Source organism: Sarcophilus harrisii, chromosome 2, assembly GCF_902635505.1.
Source record: "Sarcophilus harrisii chromosome 2, mSarHar1.11, whole genome shotgun sequence".
NCBI lineage: Eukaryota > Metazoa > Chordata > Mammalia > Dasyuromorphia > Dasyuridae > Sarcophilus > Sarcophilus harrisii.
The window spans coordinates 381,823,227-381,841,722 of NC_045427.1; the positions used below are offsets into that span (position 1 = coordinate 381,823,227).

The window sequence follows — 18,496 nt, forward strand, 5'->3', positions numbered from 1 at the left end:
ATGGATGCTGTGATATATGACATGGCATAATACGGGGTGGGGAGTGTGTGCATGAGGGCACACTATAGGGATCTCCAGAGAGCAAATTGTTTTCTTGGATCATTTTTTAAAAGCAACTTCAGACTAGAAGTTAGTCTCTGGAGACCCAAGAGATCCAATTGCACAATCTTTGCAGATTTAGCCAGTCCACAGGAAGCAGTCTCCTCTTCTTTCTTTCTCCTCCTCCCTTTTTCCTTTCCCTCCCTCCAAACACAGTATCATCCTATCTGTCCAAAAATCTTCCTGTTAACTTCCCATCCTGTAACTATTGAGGATCAGGGGCAACTCTAGCAAATTAAACCTGAGAACCATTGTCTTACTGAAATTCACAGCAGAAAATGCTTCTTTTTCTCCATCCTTTCTCTGTGATGATGTAATGATCACAGCGTCTCTGAGCTCCTCTTTTCTTTCTTACCAGTGACCCTTCACTGGGGAAGAGGAACTTTGACCAGGTGCTGACAGTGGAGCTCTGCGGGACAGCAGGTGAAGGGGCCCCTCTTTATTCCTAGTCATTACCAGCATCACCTCTGGTAGAATCCTAGCTACTGCACCTCTAGGATAACCCTGCTTGGGGTTGGGTGACTGTGGTCAAGGTGGGCCGGTAGCAAAATCTGATGAGATCTTTGCTCCATCCAATCCCAGGGCTAATTTTGGGAAACATGGGCTCAGGCAAACATGCTGTACTCCATTGGGAGCTTGGTCAGGTGACTAGGAGTTCACAATCTGGATGCTAACCCTGCCTCTCACTCTCTATTTTGTCTGAAAGAAGGAACTGGGATGTTTGACCTGGAAACAGAGAAGGCTCAGAGAGGACATAGTAGTTATCTTTGAGTTTTTAAAGAGCTCCCATGTAGAAAATGGATTTTTTTAGTTTTACTCTAGCAAGAAGAGTTTGAAAATATTGAGTGAAAGTTTGATTTAGATTTGAAGAGAATATGACTTTTCTAATACATGAGCTATTGCTGGACTGCTTCAGGAGGTAGTTATGCCTCCAAATACAGGCTAGATGCTTACATGTCAAAAATGTTGTAAGAGACATTCTCAATTAGGTATGGGTCAGACCATTTGGTCTTCAAAGTGCCTCCAATTTCAATGATAGGGGCATGAGCTTGGCGGACTCGGACTTTCTTCAGCAGATGGAGGCCTGAGTTTTGCATTTTAATAGAGACAAAAATAACCCCAAGACCCCTGGGAATGTCAGCAGTTCCCTGTTGGGTTCTTGGAACTTAACCAGGTTCCTGGGGTCTGGGCCTGATGAACTGTAAATAAATAAACATTACTCTGGTAGAATGAAAAACAGGTTGGATTCTGAATGACTAAGGTTAAGAATTTTATCCAGGTGAGTCATGAGGATGGATGGTACCTTTGGGTCTTATTAGACAAAGGCAGCCGTGATCTTAATTAGCAAGCTGTGGTGACAGGGCCCAGCATCAAACTCACACTGTCTGTTTTTTCTTGGTGCCGGGGAGAAGGTCTCACACCACCAACCACGCCACCCTACAAACCTATTGAGGAAGACCCCTTCAAGCCAGATGTGAACCATAGGCCAAACAAAGAGGCAGCTCCATCCATCCCCTCCCCTGAGGGTCCTCGGCCTGTGGCAGCTGCTAGAGGATCCCATAAATCCCGGAAGAAGTATCCTGAGCGGAGTGAGCTCTTGGCCCACCTGAGCCGAGCCACAGTTCAGCCATCTCAGGTAGGCCAGAAGCGTCCCTTTTCCCGGTCCTTTGGAGACCATGACTATTGCCAGGTCCTCAAGCCAGAAGGATCCTTCCAGAGAAAGGTGCTGAGGTCCTGGGAGCCCTCCTCAGTCCATACAGAGGACAGATCCCAGTCCAGGGTTTCCAGGGTTGATGCACAAGGACTGAGCAAGGAAGGTGGGAGCTGCAGAACTCCCAATAAGGACAGCAAGCCCCTAAGAGACCATGAGATCCGAGCCAGCTTAACGAAGCATTTTGGGTTGTTGGATGGTACCTTGGAGGAGGAAGATTTTGCCTTGTGCAAGAGCCCAGAATATGATACTGTTTTTGAGGACAGCAGCAGTGACAGTGGTTTCCTCTTGGAGGAAGAAGAGGACGATGAAGATGATGATCTCTGTGTCCATTCACTTCCATGTCAGCACTGCCTCCACCCAAGACCCTTCAGCAAAGCCAGTTTGCATCACTGCTCTCGGAGCCGATCAAGTTCAGGCTCTTCATGTCACAGATCTAGGTCTCCAGCAAACCGGAGGACTTTCAGGTAGGTTGGGGAACAGACTAGGGGCCACAGTGATAATGGAGGAGGTAGACTGACCAGGCAGCTGTAGCATTGTGACACTGCCCTCTCCCTGCTTATCTTTTTTCAAGATGACTCTCGGCCCCGAGATGAATGATGCAGTGTCTACCTTCTAGCAGCCGAACCCTCCATCCTTACCCTAACCTCGTCCTAATTGGGTTTTGGCCTGGGCAGGGGGTTTCCTGTTATGGTAGTAACTTGGGCAGCATTTCTTTGGTGGCTGCCACAATTCAGCTTATGGTCAATCAATCAGCAAGTTGATCAAATTAGGTCAACATTTATACCGGCTACTGTGCCTTTAAGCACTTTGAATATACAGAAAGGCAAAATAGGATCATTGTTCTCGAATTCAGAGGGTAATGCAGGAAGGGGGGAATGAAGGGAAGGGAGCCTGCAAATAATTTTGTACAAACTATTGACAGGACTTAGAGGGAAGTCACTAGTGGTAGAAGAGCACTCGATATAAATGGTTGCTCAAGATGGAAATGGGTCTCTGTTCCTTTCACATGTGTCCTACCAACTCATTTTGCTTCAGGATCTGTCCTGGGTACCATAGGAGAAATCTGGACATACCACACTTAGCTACTGTAAGATGCACACTATTATTCCCATTTTACAAGTTGAGGAAACTGAAGCTTATTAAGGTTGTGATTTATCCCAGGATCAGAAAACTACTAAATGATGAAAGGATTTACCCATTCCAAGTTAGCACTTTCTATTACACCATGCCTTTTTGTGTGGGGGAAAAATAGAAATTCTGCAAGGGACACACACTGTGGACCAGCTGTTAAAGGCCACACAAATTTGCCCAGGAGGCAGTACAGAATACATCCATGTTGGACTTTCTGCATTGGGATAGGAATGCAGCTGGAGGGAGTAGATCCCTTTTCCTGGGCTTTCCCTAGTGGTTACTAGGGCAGTTTGGCAGCCCTGGGTATATCCTCATCTGTGAAGTGAGCAGAAAGAGGTCTTTTCTTCTGCTAGAAAAAAACAAAAGATATATCTTGGCTACTCAGGGACTCAGAACCCTTAGCCCTGAATGCCATGCTCCCTTCCAAGAAGAAGCCTTGAAAGACTTTGCTGACCCTGGCCAAATTATCTGCTGCAAGGATCCAGCTCTCTGATTGGATATGGAATGGGGAAAAACCTTGTTCTGGTATGGCATAATTAGCAGGGGAACAGCCTACCTTGCTGAGGAAAAGCTGTACTAAATATGCAAAGTGGAGAAAACTATCTTAACTTGAATTTTAGGAAGTTAACCCTGTTACCTTTTTGCTAGAAATTGTGCTAGCTAATTCAAGGCAAGAATTATAGTGCTTCTATGTTACAGTGAGCAAATTGTTAGGTTGATCAAGGAAGAAACAGTTGAACCTTGTGGTTGGTTACTTGAATATAATTGGAGACTGCCTTTCTTTGCCCTGGATTCTGTCTCTTAGTAGCAGTGATAATTCTTCTGTCTTACACTTTTCTCCTTTTTCTATTTTTCTAGTACATTCTAATTCCCAGAATAGGCAGTTATTGATCTTTTCATGTTCAAGAGGGAACAGGAAGAGTTTTCATAGATTCTCTGCCAGGTGCATTATCAGAACTTATGTCCTTGGATTGGAGCTGGTTCTTATGATCATATATTTATAGCTAGAAGGATTCTTGGAGGCCTGACAAGTCCAACCCTGATTTTTCAGATGACAAAATTGAGTTTAAATGACTTGTCTAGCTATTAAGTATTTGGGATTTGAATCCAGTACTTACTAATTCCTAGGTCCAGTGCCCTCTCCACTATGTTGCTTGCCAGTTTTACTCCTGTGCTATTGTAAATACTATATGCCTAGATAGAAATAGCAGCTTAACCATTGAATTATGGGGCAAAATATTATGATACTTATGAAAAACAGGAAAATATAGTTTAGAACACAAAGGCACCTTCGAGATCAATTAATCAAACCACCCTCATTTTACTGATGAGAAACTGATTCAAAGAGGTGGTTTGAAGTGACCCAAAGCCAGCTTAATGTCCAGAGTCTCTTTTTCTTGGTTGGTCCCAAAAGTCAACAAGCAGTTTTTAAAGCACCTACTGTGTGTCAGTCACTGTGTGAAATCTCTTTAACTGAAGACCTTAAAGGTCTTAGCTCCTTTCCTTGATTAGTCCAAAAAATCAACAAGCATTTATTAAGTACTTACTATGTGCCAATTATTGTGTTAAACTGCAAAGAAAGGCAAAAGACTGTCCCTGACCTCAAGGAGCTTATAGTCTAATGGAGGGAGATAACATGTAAACTATGTTCAAACAAGATATACACAGGATAAGTAGAGGGAAGGCATTAAGATTAAGCAAGCCTTAAGAAAGGCTTATAAAAGGTGGAATTTTAGCTAGGACTTGATGGAAACTAGGAGATGAAGACAAAATAGGAGAAATTTTCAAACATGGTAGACAGACAATAAAATGAATGTCAAGCGATGGGAGTGTGTGGGGAATAGCTAGACCACCAGTTATCCTGCATCAAAAGAGTATTTGGAAGGAAGTAGAAAACAGGTGGTAGGAAGGAGCAAAGCAATATAGTATATTGAATGCCAAAGAAAGAAGTTTATGTTTGATTCCGAAGACAATATGGAGTTAATGGAATTTATTGAATGGGGATGGGGAAAGTGATATGGTCAGACCTGTACTTTTCAGAAAGTTCAGCTGGACAGCTGAATAAAAGATAAACTGGAGTGGGGAGAGACTTGAGGCCTGAGGTGATAAAAAAGACTTTAATCCAGTTCATCAGGGAACATTTGCTATTTCTGAGTCCTCATGGCCCCTGTTAGCTCACTCAAAGCATCCATTCATTTTATTATGAAGATACATACAGAACAAAGGACAAACAAAACAGTAATACTCCAATTACTCAGCATTATCATTGAAAAGTTTGTCCACATTGTAATTTTTCCTGAAAACAGATCAGGAATTTCCTAAGAATGTGGAGTTTTGCCTTTTCTTGATGACATAAGACATTGCTATCATCCATGATGTCCTGGGCTGTGCATTAGGGACAATAAATGTGTGCATGTATACAGATATTTGCCTGGATGCAGCCCTCCTATGCATATTCCTCTAAGGTTTTTTGTTTTGTTTTGTCTAGGTCTGTGTGAATGGTGTATAAAATCAGAGTAAATAGCCCTGGAGAAAGCCTCAACTGGGGGAAGGGGGAGGGAATTTCCTGTAAACAACATGCATGAGCTGAAGTACAAGGACTTTCTGATGTCTTTGAATGACCAATTTTAGGATCTGTTATTATATAATTTTCCATTCTTTGAAAGTAAAGAATTATTCTTTTATCTATATCCCCCATGCCTCACACAGTGCTTAGCACATAGTACGTGCTTAATTGCTTGCTAATTGACTTTAGTGGAAAAAGGATTGGGGATCCCGGGTTTGGGTTCTAGCTATGATTCTTAATACTTTGAAGTGATTTGAGGTCAAGTCCAACCATCTCTTTGTTTCAGTTTTTCAGTTTTTCATAAAAAATGAGGGAGTTTTGATAATCTAATCTCAAAGGTGTCTTTCTACTCTAAATTGTATTGTCCTAGTTTTTCTTTACTTTGTCTGTTGACTGGATTTGAGTACTTTGAGGTTTATAAGTGGCTTCCATTATCTGAGGATTTTACTGTATCTTGAAGGTTGGTGAGGTGGGAGGATCTCCTCATCCGTTTACATATAATTAAAGCTTTTGCTTGCAGAGTGGGAATACCTTAAAGCCACAGATTGCCTCAGTGGAACCAAGAACAATGTGCGTACTTTCATTTTGCACCACCAGACATGGGTTGTAGAAGGCCAAGTGTACTTGAAACAAGTATTATTTTACAACAAGGTGTCAATTTGTAGAACTATACTAAGTACATATAAACTAGAGAATCATCTCAATTCCACCGAGTTAACACTTTGCTGTAAGAATTCTTGCCTCAAGTATATTTCTCCAGAGTTCTGGCCCATTATATCTCCTGCTTTCTTTTGTTTTAGAGCACAGGTGGTCACGTCCTCCCTGACATCTCAGGAAGGGAGATGAAAACACCAAAGGAAAATAGGGAGTCAAACCATATTTTGTTAGTAGGTTTCTGAAGGGTCTCACTTGAAATAGGTATACATAAATACATCAGCATGGGAGGTATTATACAAGCACATAGTAATATAACACAGGCTAGTAGTGATGGTTCTCCCCACAGCCAGTGCAGGCTTAATGTGGTATAACAAATATGAATTGTACATGCAAGTAGTGATATAACAGTATGAATCAATATGATATTGTAAAAGATTTCCAGAAGTCCTAGAAGGAAGGTATGTAAATAACAATCACACATATGCCTCCTTCAGCTGCCAAGAGACGGTCCAAAACTAATCTATTGTCCATTACTTCATATGTCAGGGAATCCAATGATTTCTGTAGATTTTGAAGTCTTGCAACAGCCTCATCATGTGTTAGGGAATCAGAGACTCCAATGATTCCTTGTGGTTTTGAAGTTCTGTAACAGTCTTATCAACAATTTTTGATGATAATAAGTCAATTGCCATACACATAGGATTAACAGTCATGCTTTTTCAGTGGCACATGTAGTCAGAGATGGAACCACCTGATGTTTCTTGAGTTTTTTCCTTTGTTATGAAACCTGTCTGCTGGAGCCAATGCATCTTTATCAAAAATTTAAAAATTAATGGTATAGAGAGCTAGATTTAGAAGTTCTCTAGGGTTACTTGTGGCTCCCCCTTTCTTTTGTTTTTGGAGGAGTGTCTTAATGTCTCTTGTTTCTCCTCTCTACAATTGCCTGTCCTTGAGGATTAAAAGGTATGCCAGTGATGTGTAAAATCTTATACTGTGCACAAAAATGTGCAAAATGTTTAGAAGTATATGCAGGTTCATTGTTTTTATTGCTTGTGGCACACCATAATTGCAAATGCTTGGGTAAGGAATTCAGTGACCACTCGGGCTGTCTCTTTTGCTGCTGGTATTGCAAAAGTAAATCCTGAAAAGGTGTCTACTACAACATGGATAAAAGACAAATGACCAAAAGATTTATAATGGGTCATATATGTCAAATTTCATTGGGTCTCAAAATCACAAGGATTCTTCCCTGGAGGGGGCGTAGGAGCATGGAAAGAAAGGCAAGCTATACAGGCTTTTACTATGCTCCTAGTTTCCTCTCTTGTTATTCCAAATTATAAACGTAAAACTCGAGCAGCCTGATGATATTTAGAATGAGATTCTTGAGCTTCTTGAAATAAAGGAGTATTGGCCAGCATAGTTAGAAGGCTATCTGCCTTTGAATTTCCATCAAAAATAGGACCTGGAAGTCCACCATGAGAGTGGACATGCAAGATATAAATCTTATCTGGATGGTTTCTCACTTGCTCTTGAAATCCCTTAAAGAGCTGACATATATTGGAAGCTAAAAATTTTATTTGGGCTGTGACAATTCAATATCTCACCTACTGAATAGGCTGAATCAGATTTTATATTTATAGAATGATTGTATGCAATTCATTCTGCTGAGTGGACTGAAAAAAGGACTCTCTTTATAGTTAACTCACTATAACTTTATAATTATAGTTGTCACGAGTATACAGCACAAATGTATCTTTGAATGTATCTGTAAAGATAGTTAGTCCTGTAAGAGGAACCTTGGAAACCTTTCTTCAAGAATCCATAGCCAATTATGTAATAGTCTGGTTATCTTTCATGGAGGCCTGTGTATAAAATTTGGAGCCATGGCCAATAAAATTTGCCACTCTGGGATGGTTTCACAGCATACGTTAATTTGTGCATTAGTATAAAAGGTGTATATCTTGTCAGGTCTTATCCCAGATAATTGTACTGCTCCCTTAATGGCCTTTAATAAAATTCTAGCCACAAGCACTGGGTAAGGAGTAAGGTTTTGTTCTGGTTGTGCTGAGAGGTCACCCACTCTATCACACTGTGTCCTTGATGAAAGACTGCTGTGGGTCTCTCTTTTGTAGCAAAAACTGGTATTTCCAAGGGTTTCTGAATAACTTTCAACCACATTGCGTAAAGCCAGTTTAACTTCTCTCAAAGCCTCTTGAGCTTTTTTATCAATTTTTGAAAGTTATTTAAAGTGTTCAACTTCTCTATCCTTAAAGAATAACTCATTGCAAACCATTTAAAGAACAGAGTTTTTCCACAATGGCCTTCTGGAGGCAGCAAGGCCTCTTGCTTCTGGGGAGTGTGGGCTACAGTGAGCCCAGCTTAGTCAATTAGATTTGGAAGATCAGAGCTGAGTTGACATAGCAGTAGGCTATTGTAGTTGTGGGGATGAAGATAGTCATATGTTTGTGGTTATGTCTATAGGTAAGCCTACTGAGATCAAAGAAACACCTGTTCAGAAATCCCCATATAGGATTCTTTACAACTTATAATTATATAAATTTGCAATTTGTAAAATACTTATACTAACTATGAGCTAAGTAACACTGTTTTACAGACTAGGAAATTGAAATTCAGGGAGGTAGACTTGACTTCGCTGAGCAGCAGAGCCAGTATTTGAATCCAGATATTCCAACACTAGATCCTATCTTCTTTCCATAACACACTACCCCTTCCAAAGAATTTCATGACTGGTAGGAACTTCTTGACCAAAAGTTGGCCAATCAAGAAACTTTCTTGAGGAGAAGCCACAGGATGCTTGCCAGTCTCTCACTCAGAGACCTGAGTGAGGAGAAATTCAGAGGCATTCTTGTACAAGTGAAGGACATTTGTCCCATGTACAAAATCCAGTTTAAGAGGAATATTGCTGGCAGAAGGCAGTTTTTCATTTGACTATCGGCATCCCATTGTTCATAGGGGAAGGTCTGAAACTTCCTTTAATCTACCCAGATCAAGACACTATGTTTTCTTGTTTATAAACAGATGTGGAAACAAGGAGCGTTGTGGAGAAGGAAGCCCAAGTATCCAGCATATTGAGAAGAGGAGAGAAAAGGCCATTGTAAGTGCCCAAGAGTTGGGGAGGGATGACCAGTGAAGGAATGGAAAATAGCTTAGATTCCTGGAAGAAAATGGGACTTGCTTAGGAAAAATGCTTTGAGAGAGCAAGGGATACTTCTCTCCATACTTCATCTAACCCAAGGTCAACTTACACAATGGTATATCTCCCTACCAAAAAACAACCAGAGTCCAAAAGTTAGGAGCTTCCAAAGTCCCAAGCTCCCTGCCAGCCAGTGGTGTCAGCAGTGGGATAAGGTCTTGCAAGGACTAGAAAAGTAGATTGATCTAGTGTACTTCCACCTGGAGACAGGATTGTTCATCTCCGTACAAATGTGCTCAGAAACCAGAGAAACAGAACTGTACTACTTGTCCTAAGAGAGCAAAGGTCTAAGATTTTGCATGAAAAGAATCTACTTCCTATTAAGGGAGTGAACGGGAAAGAAAGAGAGAAGGAATTTTCAGATAGTAAAGCCCTACAATGAGGGAGGGTTGTAATCAGAGTCCATACTTTCCTTTTTGAGCCCTTCAAAGTTTCAGCCTCCTGAAGAGGGAAGCTGGCTTCAAGATCTCCCAGATGAGGTTTCCAGGTCCAGTATAAGAGCTCATGATTGAGGATAGCTAATAGAGGTGATTCACAACCTTCCTCAACACCCACCCCATCCCATAGGCAAACACATACACCTATACCAACACACAAATCTTTATAAACATTATATTGACAAGGTCTGTATTTGTATGAATAAGTACATTTTTCCTGAAGAGTTTTCTGTCCCCTATCATTCATGCTACTGCAAAGCATTTTGTCCTACCTGTCCATCCCTTCCATTCTCTCATTAGAACTCCCTAAATAAAAGGAATACAATTTCTTGGGGATGAAAATTCATCCTTCTCAATCCCTGAGCCTCTTAGCTACAATCCTAGTCTTCTCAAACTATCCATTAGCAAACATGTATTGAGGCTTATAACAGTATCCATTTTTGAGCTTGGTGCTATCAGAGATGCAAAGATGAGTTTCTCTCTCATAGATCACAGTCCATTTAAGAAAAAAAGACATGCACAAAAAGAAAGCTAATAATATCAGGCTGAGAATGACATGAAGAGTTTAGACCATAACGATAATAATTGAGAGAAGGAAATGGTCACTAAGTGATAGGCAGTCAGATAAGACTATCAAATGAGACTCAAAAAAGTTGAGGTGAATCTTCATGAATAAGTAGAGGTGAAATTTGGAACACATTTTTTCTGTGGAGGAGATAGCACTAAGGAGGTGGGAATATGAGAGTATACTTGAGGGACCAGCTATAGCTTAAGCCATGAATAGGGTAACAGTTTAGGGGAAAAGGTCTAAAAACATAGGCTGAAGTCAGTTGATGGAGACTCTTTAAGCTGAGGAAAACACATATTTAATGTAGACATCCTGGAAGTTTTCTCTTCCTGTCAGAGTTCTCTGGCACCTGGAAATGTAGAAAACAACTCTTCTCTGGCACCTTACAAGGTATGTATAATAGGCTTATACATACAAATGTATGTATACAAATATACAAATAGGCTTATATACCCATGGGATTTCAGAACCAGAAGAAACATAAGTGATCTAGTCCAGGGTGTCTTAATTTTTTCCACTCACAACCCCTTTTTGCCTAAGAAATTTTTATGTGACTCCACATATAAATGTATATTAAATTGCAACACAAATCAAACCCTGATAATACTGTTACAAATCATAATTTTGCAACCCCCACATTCAGTTGTGAGATTCCATATAGGGTCACAAATCACAGCTTAAGAAGTTGGGATCTAGTCTCTACGGCATGCCTGACAAGTGGCTATCCAGCATCTTTCTGAATGCCTCTAGTGATAGACAATTCATTACCTGAGATATCTCTTTCCATTGTTGAACAGTTTTGCTTGTCTCAGTGCCTCATTACACTAAAGTATGTCTTATAATTTTCCACATGTTTAATTGTAGTTTTGTCCTCTGGTCTTAAGCAGAACAAAAATTTTTTTTCCACATGGCAAGTTGTCAGTTCTTGAAGATTCCTAGTAAAGTCAACTCTAGGCATCCAGGTCCAGATGCTAAACATCATCAGATCCTAGAAATATTTATGGACCGTAAGAGAGTTGAACCACATGACCTCAGAGGACCTTCCACTTTTAATTTTCTTCTATTCTATGAACAACAGAGCAAGGAGTATGACTTGAATAGATGGCTGCAGATGCCCCTTGGGAAAAAGGTTCAGGATGAGAGGAACTTGTAAGACAGGTCAGGGAGAAGCTAAAAGGAAGGAAGTCCTTTTTCAAAGTTTAATCATTGATTTTCTCAGTCTGTTCTCACAAACTTCCATGTGTTCTGTATATATCTTATAGGTACCTAGCTATTTACATATTGTCTTCCCCATTAGGACGTAAGCCTCATGAATAGGGACTTAACCTTTCAATGTATCCCTAGTGCTTACCAAAGTCCCTGGCATATAGTAGGGTCTTAATAAATGCTTATTGATTTACTGATTATATATACCAGAGATAGGAAATGCTCCTTTTTTTTAGGCTAGAGAAAATTTGGCTGGTAGTATGGAGACCAGTTTCTCATCCCAGGGACCTAGCTGATCATTCAGTCCAACAATCCCCTTTGTATTGATTGTCTTTTCTGTGTAAGACTCAACAATAAACTCCATATATACAAAAACAAAACAGTACCTGCCCTTGAGGAACTTTTTTACTAGAAGAATTCATTATTTTCAGAGCTAACAAAATGCTGGGCATTGTGCCACATAGCCTGAATCAGAGTTTCAGATGGCAAAGAGGGAAATGAGACTCTCTTATTTTAATTCTTGAAATTCCTGAGTACCATATGGGTCAAACAATACCTTCAGCCTAGGAAAATGGAGCCACTGAAACATATTTGTCCCTCTTTTTTGAGCAGGGAGAAGGCCGGGTGGTGTACATTAAGAACCTCTCCAGTACCATGAGTTCCAGTGAACTGAAGAAACGTTTTGAAGTGTTTGGTGAAATTGTGGAGTGTCAAGTGCTAAAAAGGAACAGGAGGTGAGTTTGTTGGGTTTCTGTTGACAACAGAGGTAGAGGAGCTCTTGGTAGCCCAAATGAGGGAGGAGATACATAGATATACACTCATGTAGAAAAGTCCCTCCAAGGCAAGCAAACCTGGAAATGGACAATCATGTACAAGTTTATGAATAGGGCCATTTAAGACCCAAACTTGAGTTTTAGAAGATGCCCTTCATTTCATAATCATCTTGCCTGGGTAGCTGGACATATATAGTTGAGTTTCCAGTGAATCATTGTCATCTTGGTTAGATGGGACCATAGAGAACATCTAGTCTAACTTGTTCTTGATGGAGAATCCCTTCCATATTATCCCCCCAAAGTGGTTATCCAGCTTTCACTGAAGGAACTGTCTACAGAGAAATTCCTTGGTCCTGAGGTGGTCTATTCCATTTTTTTGAGTAGCTGTAATTGTTAGGAAGTTATTCTCCATAAGAGCCAACATCTTCATCTTTCAGCTTTTCTCCCACTTCTTAGTTCTGACAAAGACAAGGGAAATTCCTCTTCCACATGACATCTATCTTCAAGTAACTGAAGGGTTTTCATTACTTTATAAATCTTCATTTCCCTAATTTAAACAACTTCAATTTTCTCAGCTGATCCTTATATAATATGCTCCTCTCTTACAGTTTGGTTCATGGAAAAGTACAGAAACAGGAATTGTAAGAGAAACACTGGTTGGGGGAGGGCCCTACAGAGAAAAGCCACTAACCGCAGGTGAAGTTGACTTGTCCCAAGATCTAATTTGTATATGACTGACCTGAAGACTTTAAAAGTAAAAGCTGGGAGCCCCTTAAGCTGGTCTGGGAACTATGGAACAAGTATTTATTGCCTAATTATATTGTAGATGATAGGCATATGAATTTTGTTTTAGAGCCATAAGATAGAGGTAACTCACTGAAGAGATGCTGCTTTGGATAGAAGAGCCAATCTGAGCTAAGAGACTCTGGTCTCTTGAACTGCTTTAGGGACTGTGGAACAAATATGCTGTATGATTGTGGTATAAATGGCAGGGATGTGAATTTTGGTTTAACATCATGAGATAGAGGAGAATCACTGAAGAGATGATGTTTTGGACAATAAAGTAGAACTTTGACTTCAGAGAGATCTTAGAGTGGGTCTCAGAGCTTAGACTGTCTCCTATGATTTGGAAGAGAGGTTAGAAGAGGTGAACTGAGATGAGCTGGAAGCTCCTAGAAGATCTCAGAGCTGAAAGCTGATTTCAGAAGAAACCTCTTGTTGGATTAGTAAAGAGATCTCAGGATTAGAGGAAGAGGAGGTTGCATTACCATCTGTTGCTTGGAAGAGCAGACCCATGAGAAGCTTTTGTCTTTCTTTTTCCTGCTACTGCCACCTTCTGTCCAGAAAGTCAGAGCCAAACCAAGAAAGTCAAAGTAGAGAAACTAGGAAGATCTCAGCTTTAGGGTTTTTTGCTTTTGCTGAAAGAGCATAACAATTGCTTAGCAACCCAGAAAAGGAGCAATTGAAATGAACTAGCCCTACTCACTGAGTTAATATAAAGAACCAGGAATGACTTGAGCAGAACAGCTATTGAGGAAGCAATTTTGCCCATCAGTGAATTGTTCTTCAGATTTTTTCTGAGGGAGATTAAAGACATCAAGATTCACAAGCCTCAGTTGTGAGTCATCCTGGACACTGTTCTTTACACAATTCGTGCCTCTTTTCTATGACTGAAAATCTGTCATAGATTCTACCCCCTATACTATATATCAGTGGGAGAATTCTAAATTTATGGGTGGAACATTATGTGATCATTATTCTTGTTTCATCCTGTTTAGTAAATAATTTTGATTAAGAGTTAATGGAGTCTAGATGGTGTAGTGGATAGAGCACCAGCCCTGAAGTCATTAGGACCTGAGTTCAAATCTGGTCTCAGACACTTAACACTTCCTGTGTGACCTTGGGCAAGTCACAAACTCAATTGCCTCACCAAAAAAAAAAAAAGAGTTAATGGAGTTTGGTGAGCTGATTTGGTAGTGGTAGGAAATCTGGAATTCTGAAATCAGTTCTCACTTCTGAAATCTTTCAGGAGCTCCCAACTCATCTCAACTTACCTCTTCTGACTCCCTTCTTCCAAATAGTGTGTGACAGTGTAAGTTCTGAGGTCTCTTCCCAGACCTATTATAATGTCTTCCTGAGGTCAGCTCAACTATTTTACTGTCCAAAGTAGCATCTTTTCAATGATTCATCTCTATCTCATGACATTAAACCAAAATTCACATTCCTGCCATTTGTATTATAATTAGGCAATATATTTGTTCGATAATCCCTGAAGCAATTCAAGAAACCAAAGATTCCTAACTCAGTGCTACTTTACTATCCAAAGCAGCATTGCTTCAGTGATATACCTCTATCTTATGATGTTAACCCAAAATTCCTATGTGTTCCATCGATATCATAATTAGGCAATATATATTTGTTCCATAGGAGCAGGGATTGCAGTGACAAGAGTAGAAATATATTCCTCCCTCCTGTTACTCCTAGAATCCTGTGTGAGTTCTACTCTGGGAACCTCTAATCTGACAGCATACAAGCTCAATTTAAAGTGAATGAGCCACTTCAGAGAGAAAAGGGGAGTCATGTTTCATGTCTTATACTATGTTGCTGTGACATGGTCTTCAGTTCTTTTTCTTATTATCTTGATTGCTCTTTTCTGTCCTTAACCTTAGTACAAAGTTCATGTTTACCTGCTTCCTACATGAAAGGAGATTTAAACATTGTTATTCCCATCATGATGACTAGAAGTGAAAAATCTTTTGGAACTCATCTCCAGAATGCCCTGGATCCCGACACCTAGGGAACTTTCTGAGAATTAAAATTAGGAATGCTTCTACTATATTGACTGAGAAGAAATAAGATTTTTCCTCTGGTGCATCTTAGAGCACTTATTTTGCTTCCACTGTAGATCTAAATTGTAGTGGAGAGTGAGCAGGGGTTACTCAAGTTTTCATCTCACCTGACACAAAGTTGTATGCTTTGGGATCAATCACATAACACTGAAGCTTTTTAATTCTCTGGAAAATGGGAATAATAGTTGGGAGTACTTTCTTCACAGGGCTGTGAGGATAAAATGCATGTACATTGCTTTTTATACCTTAAAGTACTATATGAATGTCAAGTATTCTACTGTACTTATAATTGTGAATTATCCAAAAGCCAGCACTGGCCAATAATAGCAACTGCAGAAGGCTCTTTATGGGTAATCCAGAATTCTCCATTTTTCTGTTCTCCAGGGGTGAGAAAGATGGTTTTATTACCTATCGGTGTTCAGAGCATGCAGCCTTGTCCCTGAGGAATGGTGCAGCCCTGAGGAAGCGCAACGAGCCCTTCTTCCAATTGAGCTATGGGGGACTTGGGCAGTTCTGGACCAGATGCACTAACTTTGGTAAGATTGCAAAGTCATATCACATTCTTGGATTGCAAGACTTACCCAATTTCCCCCTTGCCCTTTTCCCTACTACCATTGCCTGGGCTGTGTTCAGAGAGGAAAACAATGTTGGAAGAAACATCCATTAGTTTAAGACTTAGAAAGAGTAGATTTCTAATTCCAAATGGAGGCTGATTTCACAGTCTTTTTAAAGAGTTTTTGTACCTATTCTGGTCCTTTTAGTAGCTGAGGCTATAAGGTAAAAAGAGCAAAATTATCAGCCCTTAAACTCAAGAATAGCTCATATTTCCCATGTTCACTCAGGGAAGAAAGCTTCCCTAATTCCATTTATAGGTCTTATGACCCCCCTCCTCTTCAAGATGGGATTCTTTGAAATATCTGCTTCCCTCAAGAGTTCATATACATTTAAACATGCATATATCTATATATGAACCTATAGATTTAGTGGAATGGAAAAGATCTCAAGAGTCCTAATATCTGAATTCTAACGCTAGCTCAGTCAATTTCTTTAATCTCTCCAAAACTCAGTTTTCCCATTTTTAAAAATGAGTGTTAACTAAGTGACCTCGAAGCTTTCTTCTAGCTCCAACTTTTTAAAAGTTTATTGTTAGGGTTATTAAGAGAACACTCTTTCGGGACCCTCTCTAGCTGAGTCTGACCTCAGCAAAGCCAGTCCCAGGCTTTCCCAACATCCTGCCCCCATTAGTTTGTGACTGACCCCAGGCAGCCACGGGCTGGTCCAAGGTTGCAAGCTCATACCCCTTAGGCTCTTTCTGGTTGCTCATTTGTCCTCTTGTCCCTGCCCTCCTCAGATTCCAATATAGAAGAGGCCTCCCCGGCTTCGGTGAAAAACAAGTATGAAGCCATGGATTTTGACAGCTTGCTGAAGGAGGCCCAGAGAAGCCTACATCGATAACAGCCTTAATCCTAGAGGAATACCTCAATACCTCAGTCAAGGCCCTTCCAATATGTTTACGTTTTCAAAGAAATTAAGTATATGGAGAGAGAGAGAGAGAGAGAGAGAGAGAGAGAGAGAGAGAGAGAACGAGAGAGAGACTGAGACTGCTGTCCCTTTAAATCAATGTTTACATTGAACAAAGCTGCTTCTGTTTGTGAGTTTCCATGGTGTTGATGTTCCACTGCCACACTTTAGTACCCTCGCTTCAGATTGGTTGTTTCGGGTGCGTCTGTTAGCATTCTGCCACCCAGCCCCTAACCGCCCACCCCCCAGTTTCCATTGTGGAGTTGCAGCTATGTTCCCATCACATTTTCGGTCTGTAGTGTGTGATGATAAAATCGTTACTTGTGAATAGAATCAGGACTATAAACTAATTTTTAATTGCAGAAAAAAAAGTATATACTTAAAATACCATATTTATGGCTCAGATGTACTGTACTTCGAACTAATTCATTGTGCCGCTTCCTGGATCTCTAACTATGCACTGTAATGAGGTGCTTGCCACTGTGCTGATGGACTCCCGGCTGGCCCTGGGAGGGAGGGAAGAAAAGAAGGAAGGAGGGAAAGCAGAGAGGGGTCGAGACCCCGCTGGACTTCATCTCCTCCCTGGAGCAGGAGGCTGGATGGACATTTGTGTGAAGCCTCCATCTGTCACCAGCCCATCTTCCAACCCTTATTCTTCCTCATCCCAGTCCTCTCCATCTCTCTGTCCAACATCATCCCAGCCCACGACTTTGCACTGGCTACTTTGGGTGGTAGAACAATAGCCTCCAGAGCAATGGCCAAAGGTCCAGGATGAAACCGTGTTCCTGTTGGAAGTGGAGGAATTCAGAGTAAGCCTCTGAGTTGTGCAGTTTCCGTCACAATTGGACTGGATTAGCTATAATATACATTTGTTATTGTTGTTGTTCAGTGGTGTGACTCTTCATGACCCTGTGAAACTATACCACGCCAATACTGTCCATGGGATTTTCTTGGCAATATTATAAGCCTATGGCATAATGACAGTCCACTCTGATTCTCATTCACCCTTCTGTTTATCTACCAGACAAGGAATGAAGTCAAATTCCCAATAACTACCAACCCATTAAATCCGGTTTAAGAGCACTTATAAACTTCAAGCTGCCACAAATGATATTTATTGAAACTGCCCACTTGCGATGATGCAGTAGAAAAGAAAGCTGGCTGCAAAGCCTCTTCCAACACATCTTAGCTGTGATACATAGAAGTCAAGTATTTGACCTCTGGGCTTTAGGCAAATTTCTAAAGCTATAAGTTTCAGAGAAAGTGATGACCAGCATTTGGCAGAGGGAAACTCCTCTCCCAGGAGTTCCTCAAACTAATAAAATTACCGGTCCAGTATGTAGTCCTATCCTATCCACCTGCAGTGTAGAAAAGTGGCAGTGACAGAAAGAATCTATTGGGAATTGGGAGCTAATTTTGTAAAAAGGATCCAGCTCAAAGAGGTTGGCTAAAGTTTTGTGAATATCTGAGAAGATCCTAGTCACAAAAGAGTGGAGTGGGAAAAAGGTCTTGGAGGAACTTTCTCCCAGTCGAGACAATGCTGCCCCACTTCTTGTACCCAGTCCCCCGAAATTTTTAGTGACAGCCTGGGTAAAATTTAATCGACTGGTTCCAGCCAGGAAATCCTGGGCTGTTTGTTGTCTAGATTCCAAGTGGCCATGTTCGAGTCAGTTTCAGAAACTCAAGTACCATGGGAAATGGTGTCTGCAGAGACCCTCTCTTTTCATCTCTCTTTCATCTCCCATCTGTCAGGCAGTCTAG

The 18,496-nt window shown here is 40.7% G+C and overlaps 1 protein-coding gene across 1 annotated transcript in view; it reads left to right on the forward strand.

Moving 5' to 3' along the window:
* The window catches only part of PPARGC1B (PPARG coactivator 1 beta), a 150,514-nt gene extending 132,425 nt beyond the window's left edge, over nucleotides 1–18,089 (forward strand). Inside the window, exons 7-12 of the mRNA XM_023505499.2 lie at nucleotides 458–522; nucleotides 1,512–2,277; nucleotides 9,207–9,282; nucleotides 12,205–12,326; nucleotides 15,599–15,750; nucleotides 16,566–18,089. Coding sequence (XP_023361267.2) covers nucleotides 458–522; nucleotides 1,512–2,277; nucleotides 9,207–9,282; nucleotides 12,205–12,326; nucleotides 15,599–15,750; nucleotides 16,566–16,669 — 1,285 coding nt within the window. The 3' untranslated portion in view covers nucleotides 16,670–18,089. The remainder of the gene's footprint in view (nucleotides 1–457; nucleotides 523–1,511; nucleotides 2,278–9,206; nucleotides 9,283–12,204; nucleotides 12,327–15,598; nucleotides 15,751–16,565) is intronic.
* The last annotated feature ends 407 nt before the right edge of the window (nucleotides 18,090–18,496 follow it).